This window comes from Mya arenaria, chromosome 9, assembly GCF_026914265.1.
Source record: "Mya arenaria isolate MELC-2E11 chromosome 9, ASM2691426v1".
NCBI lineage: Eukaryota > Metazoa > Mollusca > Bivalvia > Myida > Myidae > Mya > Mya arenaria.
Window position 1 is genome coordinate 7,918,457 of NC_069130.1, and position 8,903 is coordinate 7,927,359.

The 8,903-nt window shown below is 35.6% G+C and overlaps 1 protein-coding gene across 1 annotated transcript; it reads right to left on the reverse strand.

Annotated features, from left to right (window-relative positions):
- Positions 1–983: 983 nt before the first annotated feature.
- LOC128202888 (kappa-type opioid receptor-like) lies at positions 984–2,093 on the reverse strand. The gene has a single exon (XM_052904059.1). The coding sequence runs from the start codon at positions 2,091–2,093 to the stop codon at positions 984–986; it is 1,110 nt and encodes a 369-aa protein (XP_052760019.1).
- Between the last annotated feature and the right edge of the window lie 6,810 nt (positions 2,094–8,903).

Here is an 8,903-nt window from a genome sequence, read left to right on the forward strand (position 1 = left end):
CCGGAAACTGTATTTTTACAAAAAGGGGCATTACTCCTTCAAAATGTTATAATATTATTTTAGTGGTTTATTACCGAAGACGAAAATGAGCTGTTTTGTATAATGTTTTATATATGTTTTGCAAAACATATTTAATTATGTCAACCATTTCATCAGTCATTGTCTGGTTTGAACTCTTGAGGCAAATTCTAAGTTGAAAATAATGAAAACAAATATGACAACATCAGTAAAAATATGCTGACAAAAAGATAGAGAAAAAATAAATGAACTTAACTGTACATTTGCATTATCCTTGTGTTTTCTGTAGGAGTTAAGACGATTGTTTGTTTCATCTTTGCACTCTGATTGGACACGCGCAATGTCCTTTGACCAATGGTAAAAAATCTTTCGAAAATCCGCTCTTGTTTTCACAAATATTTTCAAGGCCAGAGACAGGAGTCTCTTATATACTATTATATTTAAAATAATTCAATAAAACAGAAAATGTCATTATCAGGATTTATACGAATTTAAAGAATGAAAATAAAGAACTATTAAAATTTAGAAACAATAACAATATTTATTATCATATCATAACTCAGCATATCACCAATATTCAGAATCTATTGACAAAAACCTTATAAAATTATGATAAACTGATTAAAAAATCACAGGGAATAAACATAATTTAATATGAATTTATATTCTACAAAAATGTAAGGTAATATTAAGAAAGTTTGAAAATGAAACTTGATTGTTAACCGTATTGTGTTTTTCTCCTGTATTCCGTTGTCATTGATTTTAACATATATACGACTGATATATATATTAGAACGGAGATATGCCTTCAAAAATGAATATTACACAATTGTCAAGAAGCAAACCCATACTTTTCGAATTCGGTTGTCCGATAAGTGCAGTCCTTACCATAGGTTCGATTCCCGACCTGGAAATCATCAAGTCGGACAAGTGAGTTGAAACGAAACCTTACGTAACTATAGTTTTCAAACACTAGAGGAGCGACTTTGCTCAAAAGAAAAGTTCACTGACAAAAGATGTGTGACACCGTGCCTGTAGGCGGCCTTTGGCGTGCCGGGATGAACGGCAAAACATTTAAGTAACAAACATTTCACCTCCGTTCGAAACTCCGAGCCACAAAATACATACAAAATGAAATTCACTGCATTATTCGTGTACATCAAAATGGCTACCACTGCCCATATTAACTCCGCGACTTCGTCTGTTACGTCAGCTGGCCACCAGTAGAATTGACCAATGGAAAAAATGTTGATCGGACCCACGCATATGAAAAACACCGTGTTTAAGGTCAGCAAGATGGCCGTCAAGGAGAGGATCGGTTTTGGCGGTTTGGGTCGAATGCGGCGTGGGTAATAGGCCAGCGTCATTGCTTGCCTACGGAATTGCCTACTTCGTTTGATGTTGTTAATTATGATAAGGTTTCCAGTTAATAATACCAGAAAAGGAATCATAAATACAAAACAGAAGTCAATCCAGGTCCATACATATATCATGAAGTTCTCGTACGATTGATCATCAACACTTGGTTCACACCTAATATCAAAACCATGGAGCGACATGTTGCCATTTGTTCCATTTGTCAATGTATAATTCCTTGCTTGCCGTGAATTTATCGACACGCCGTACAGAATGTGGCCATCTAAAAGCATCAACACAACTGCTTCGGCCAACAACACAATAATTGCACATTGCTTTGTACATTCCCGTTTGGCGACATGCGGCATCCGCACACTGATCACTCGTTCAATGGTTATCGCCACCAATATCCAGGATGTCAACTGTGCACTAAATGTCACAGAGAAGAAGTGCATTTTACACATCGCCTCACTAACGCTACGTACGTCAAACCCGAACACATGTATGGACCACTCTCGCCCAAGGCCCGTGTAGAGCAGGAACAAGTCGCAGACGGCGAGAGCGGAAAGGTAGATAGAGGTGGAGGTTCGGACCCGCTGGTTTAGCACGTAGATTGATATGATGTTCCCTATGGTTCCAAGCACGAGCAAGATAGGAGGCGCCACGTGCCACAAACAGCTGCTGATTGCCCGCTCCGTCGGTAGATTCATGGCTATCATCGTCACGATATTGATGTAAGCAAGATAAAATGGAATATAATTTAATTTAGTCAAACGATAATGTTGGAGGGGCTCATCATTAAAATGTTAATAAAATTACTAATATTTTTCCACTGACACTATTGGCATGTCCGTTGTGACCAGTGTCGTGGGTGGCGAGGAAATGCTCATGGGAAAAAAGTTCGTGAATATTTATTATGACAATACTTTGTTCTTAGACCACCCGCTCTGTCGACGTAGAATTATGTGCTATAACGAATTGATCGTCCGAGTCCACATCTTATGGCATTGATTTTTATCCAGTTACATTACCTATTTTATAATAGTCAAATTCATCAAAAGGTTGGTTTGAAAGAAATCCAGTCACTTATAACTATATGTATAAAAGTTGAACATATGTTTAAATCCACACGTTTCACTCATAAACCTGTTCTTCCCCTACCCTCGTCTGATACGGTTTATGTTTTTTTTAATATTGCTTTAACACGTCAAACACAATTCCAATGGAAATTTATTCTCCTGTGCTCCACACAGATGTTAAGCAATTCATTACCCTTTCAGATTGCCTTTTTTCTATGGCTTCCAATGGTAAACACTGCAGATAAGTTCCATGATTTATTTTGATATGCATATTACGTATTCATCAAGACAGTTTCTTCGGAGTCTGACAAAATAATAGAACTGTTCTGTGAGAAACTGCGATGCCAATACATTGTTCAATACCTGGTGTATGAAGGGCGATTATGGATAATTCTAGGAACTTCAAATAAGGACTGGTGACGTAACAACACGCAGAAGCTATTTCTGTGAGGGATAAAAATGTTGTATTGCACGCATTTAGAATCAAGAGTAGCAGCAGACTTTGTCATACATGTACTTCGAGAATGGTGATACCGGTTAAGGATAACTTTTTCGCCCGTAGCAATTGTTCGTCCACCCTGTTAAACCATTGTTTAGTCATTCCACTATTGTGATTGTGTCATATACAAATGTTATTGCGTGTTTATTGAAGCGTCAAAATAGGAAAACTTATATATTTTTCTTCTAAAAATGCGCTATTTATCAGAAATATTGAAATTGCTACAGGTGGCGCCATACATCTTCCATGGGAACTATCTCAGGTGGCGCCATACATCTTCCATGGGAACTATCTCAGGTGGCGCCATACATCTTCCATGGGAACTATCTCAGGTGGCGCCATACATCTTCCATGGGAACTATCTCAGGTGGCGCCATACATCTTCCATGGGAACTATCTCAGGTGGCGCCATACATCTTCCATGGGAACTATCTCAGGTGGCGCCATACATCTTCCATGGGAACTATCTCAGGTGGCGCCATACATCTTCCATGGGAACTATCTCAGGTGGCGCCATACATCTTCCATGGGAACTATCTCAGGTGGCGCCATACATCTTCCATGGGAACTATCTCAGGTGGCGCCATACATCTTCCATGGGAACTATCTCAGGTGGCGCCATACATCTTCCATGGGAACTATCTCAGGTGGCGCCATACATCTTCCATGGGAACTATCTCAGGTGGCGCCATACATCTTCCATGGGAACTATCTCAGGTGGCGCCATACATCTTCCATGGGAACTATCTCAGGTGGCGCCATACATCTTCCATGGGAACTATCTCAGGTGGCGCCATACATCTTCCATGGGAACTATCTCAGGTGGCGCCATACATCTTCCATGGGAACTATCTCAGGTGGCGCCATACATCTTCCATGCGAACTATCTAGTTTTAAACGCAGCTAAATGAAAACAAGTTCACTCAAAAGGTCGGGACAGAGCAAAAATGTTTTTGTATGTCCTTTTTGGGGCGAGGAAGGGTCCTTAACCAATACGTTATTTAATGATATAATTATTCTATCCGGTGGATTATTATCAACTCATCTGGTGATAATACTATAAACATATTAAGACTTACTTTACCTGCTTTTCGGCTGTGGCTTTTAGCACATGCAATGTAAACCTTGTTCCCGGTTTAATTTAACCATTTATTGGTATTACACATGTGTTATCATTCTCGTACACCAGAGTGATGATGCTATGCGTACTTTATAGATTTAGATTTATCATTATCAAACCTCTGATGAATGAGAATGATGTGTTATGTGAAGATGACACATTGCAGGTAAAAAACCCACAGAATTTAAGAACATTTAAACACATAACACGAGTATAGTTATACATGGGGACTTAATGTAAATCTCTCTAAATCTAAAATTATGGTTTTTCGTACATGTGGTGGATTATTTTTTTGTGTACGGAACTAATATAAAACAACATTATCTGGTAATATTTCTTGTTTTTATGATATTTTATAGACGCTATATGCTTTAACCCGGAATCCTGATCGGAACAACTACCCACTTTTGATACTAAACAATTTGTACGTAAAGGATTTGCCATATCAAAAATCTAAAAAAAAAAATCCGTCAACGTACAATTATTTGGACTAAAGGCTATACATGTTCTATTATGCTAATTCAAAGATTATGACATTAGTCCAATACATTTTGTCAATTGTTCGATGCTTTTGTTTTGTCTGTCTAAAATTATGCTTGTGAAAATTTGGAGAATTCAAAACCAAAGAAAAAAGTGAATACAACTGAAATTTTGCAAGAGAGGGTCGAAGGTTAGGCAAAATGCATGTGTTTGTATCTATGGTGAACTATGAAGATATCCGCTTTATATACATAGGTATATAAGAATAACGTTGGCTTGGAGTAGTTAAAACTGATAGTATAAATTTAAAAACTCTATATGTGCAAGCTTTGTCGGATCGTTATGGTAGTAAAAGAAATTGGTTAAAATTAAAAAAGAAAGATAAATAATTATATATTGTTAATGTTGTGATTCCTATTCGATAGCTTCTTAGCATGCAATAAAAGTATTAACAGATTTAATATTAATTGGATATACTAGTAGTTTTTGTTTTCACTTCTTCCGGGTACTACCTTTCTGCAATGCATGTAGTGCATGAAATGGAATAGTTGTATGGTACTTGTGAAAGATCCTATATATCGAAAATGCTAAAATTTGAAACTAACTATACATCTAATCTACACATCGTAGAATTTCATTTATTCGTAAAAAAATATTATTAACATGTTACTGTGCTTGTTGCCATTTATGTCTGGAATGTGGTAGACGAATATTAGCCCTAGTACATTAGAAAGCTCGAATATGCATGGGCGGCCAAAGGCCCCTTTATGGTATTGCACATGCGGCCAAAAGCCCATTCAACATGGCAACATTGAATATATATCTTTAATAAATAGCCCTATATACGGTCATTGACAGAATCATACTTAACATATCTATCAATGAACTATATCAAAGAAACTTGTGCGCCATATTCGTACTTTGGAGACAATTTGTGGTATCGATACAGACCAGTTCTACAATTAATTCATGAATATTCATAATGGTTTCTTGTTTGTCGGCTTTAAACTGTACACATTGACTACTTGATCGACTTAGCAATTAAGGCAAACGACCTCCACTCAAATATCACAAAGGCAGACATCATAATTTCCTGGCATATTAATATAATATCGCAAAGACTGCTAATGAAAAAGAAGACCTCTTTGAATGTGCCTTTATTGTTCTCTAACGTATTGCCATTGTACGGTTTCAGAGACATTTTAGGATTGGCAAAACCTCTTATTGAATATTAAATATCAATTCCATATTTGTTTCAAATACTAGTACATGTTTAGACTCGTGTTTTAAGCATGGTGTAGTTCATTAAATTAATCATGTGGTATATTTAAATTTAGTTTCTTTAAAATAATACAATGCTTTAACGTTATTACATTTATTCAGCCATAGGTTTTGTATTCAACCATTTTACATCAAAGCGCTAAAAGCGTTGAAAGGCTGTAGACGCGACAAGCGTGATTTTAATTTTATCAACAATGGAGCTGTCACACAGACCATGTCTCCGCTTCAAGGTTTTAGGATTGTAAAGTTTATTGAAACATGCATGGATCACTGTAAAAAGGATAACATGGAAAACCTTAACCAAAATTTCTAAAGGAAACAAAAATAAAGGGATCAATTTAACTGGACAGGTTGGCTCTCCTATGGCATGGTGATACATATAAACATATACTTCCTTACCGATGTCTTGGAATTTCATTTAAGTGTCTGTACAATTTAACAAGATTTGTCACAGAGACATCGCGTACGTATTTCGCCGTTTTTAAGTTTAAGTATTGAAAAGTTTAGTGAAACATGCTTGGTTTACTGTTTAATGATATTACATGAAAGACCTATATCGGAATATCGAAGTCAATAAATATGAGGAGCAAGTTAGCATTATATGCAAGATGGAGTAATCATACTTGATCTTATAAAGTTTCAATGCAATACATCAAGTGAGTTATTGACTGCTTCCATGCAAAACTTTAACTAGAATTTCTAAGCCAATTAATAAAGGGTCAATACTAGCATTATATGCAAAATAATTATCTAACTTGGTTATGTAAGTAGGTTTGACGGTTGGATACTATTTTATAAAGTCTCAATGCAATCAAGCAGTCGCTGAGATATTATATTAACTTGTGTCTGCTAACATGCAAAACCTTAACCAGAATGTCTAAGTCGAACTTTATTATAAAGGGCAATCATTTTATTTATACATTAAGTTGTTGCTGAGATATTAACGCATGTCTGCTAACACGCAAAACCTTTTTCCAGTATTTCTGAGTTGAATTATAAAGGGCAATAATTTAATTCATACATTAAGTAGTTGCTGAGATATTAACGTATGTCTGCTTACACGCAAAATCATTACCAGTATTTCTGAGTTGAATAATAAAGGAAAATTATTTGCATTAAATGCAAGATAAGGTTATCAAACTTAATTTATCAAGAAGGGTGGATAGTTGGGAAAGCATGTCTAAAGTTCCATTGCTATACATCATGTATTTGCTGAGATATTGACTTAAAGGTGGTACATGCAAAACCTAAACCAGACTTTTTAATTCGAATACTCGAGGGCCATAAGTTGCATTTTAAATATATGCAAGAAAGATGTAGATTACTTTTTACGAAATAGGTTCGATAGTTGGGAACATTCGTCTATAGTTTCAATGCAATACATGATGTTTTGCTGATATAACGACTTAAAGGTCATTGCATGCAAAACCTTAACCAATGTGTGACGCTGAAGCCGACGCAATGGGGAGTAGTAAAGCTCTCCTTATTCTTCGAATAGTCGAACTAAAAATCGAATCAAAATATTTTAACTGGCCTCAAACTGTAACCAATAAGTTCCTTTCATTAGCTAACATTTCGTAATGTAAATTGATGATTTTTAAATATAATTAGCTAGTTTTTTACAGTAACTGATAAACCTATATGTACTAGAATATATGCACATTGATTTCATCTCGCAAACTTATTGCTAATGTAAAGTTAATAAAATATATTCTGATATTGGCTGTGGATGTTTTGACAATTTGCCATAGGTATGTAAGCCAGGGTCTTTAAGTCACAATATTTCCATTTTTTGCCTAATTATCTATAACTATCTATTCCCCTCGGTTTCTCATCTAGATTTATTTAAGATTCTTCGGCTTCCTTTCAAATTCACATCAACGTTGCAAGCCCATGACATATCTAAATAGTGGTATGTTAATGCGCACTACTTTAAACCGCATAACACCCTGCATTCAATTTTGTAACCCCGGTACATTACATTTTTAACATGCCATTTCATAAAAAAGAATGATCTGAAAAATACCTGATTTCAATATGCAGTACTTAAGCCTTCTGCCTAAAATTTCAAAGTTGCTGTAAAAATTCCCCTCTGTCTTTAAATTGTTCTCAATAACTCATGCCCATTCTACAACCATTGCTGACACAAGAGTGATGAATACCCCTACTTGCGAAATAGACAAAAGAATTGAAAAAAACAACAACTGGAAAAGGGCCCATAAATTCATCAAACAATAGTGCATTGTAACCAATGCCAAACTTGACCTGTATTTCATAGTGTGCAACTAAATCAATTAAACCTGTTATAATTTATCAACCGGACACCAAATTTTTGCAAATTTTAGGTGGAAAAGGAGCTAAAAATGTGTCAAACAGTTAATAAAGAAAGTCAAACTTGACCTGTATTTCATTATGTGAAACATGTTTAGCACATTCTTTTAAATTTGCCAACTTGTTCAGGAGTGATTTCCCGAAACAGATTTTTTGGCAAGTTGAAAAAGGGTATAACTGATTCAAAACAATTTATTATAGTGGTTTGTAACCGCAGTCGAATTTGAAAACTCCAAAAGGGTCATAATTTCGTCGAAAATTGAGTTTGTAAACAAGTTAAATGTGAACACTATCCTATGGTACTATCTTTATGTGTACTAAAAATTATTTTTAATCGGTCAACCCTTTCATGAGTTATTGTCCACAAAACCAACAGACCGACCGACAAGCTCATTCCTATACTGTGATATTCCCCAAAACTTTGCAATGTTGGTATAACGAAAAGTATAATTTAATTTACATGATAATAAAAAAGTACCCACTGTTTTATTTGGTTTTTCCGTTTATTGAAATAAAGTATAACATTAACAACATGCAAACGTATGTAACAGAACATGATAGGTTGGAGATTCAAGAACACTAGTCCATATAAACAGCCGCTTGCGAGTCTTTGACGCTTTTTGATTTGGCGACTCTACGTTTAGGGAACAAAATGAATATCCAAATGTTAAAAAAGTTCCCAAAACGCGCATTATTGTGGCAAGAAGAACACCTCCAGCGGATGACACCGCTTATCTGT

Excerpts from the sequence above, each read along its gene's own strand:
- LOC128202888 (XM_052904059.1), bottom strand. The coding sequence starts at position 2,093 with ATGATAGCCATGAATCTACCGACGGAGCGGGCAATCAGCAGCTGTTTG.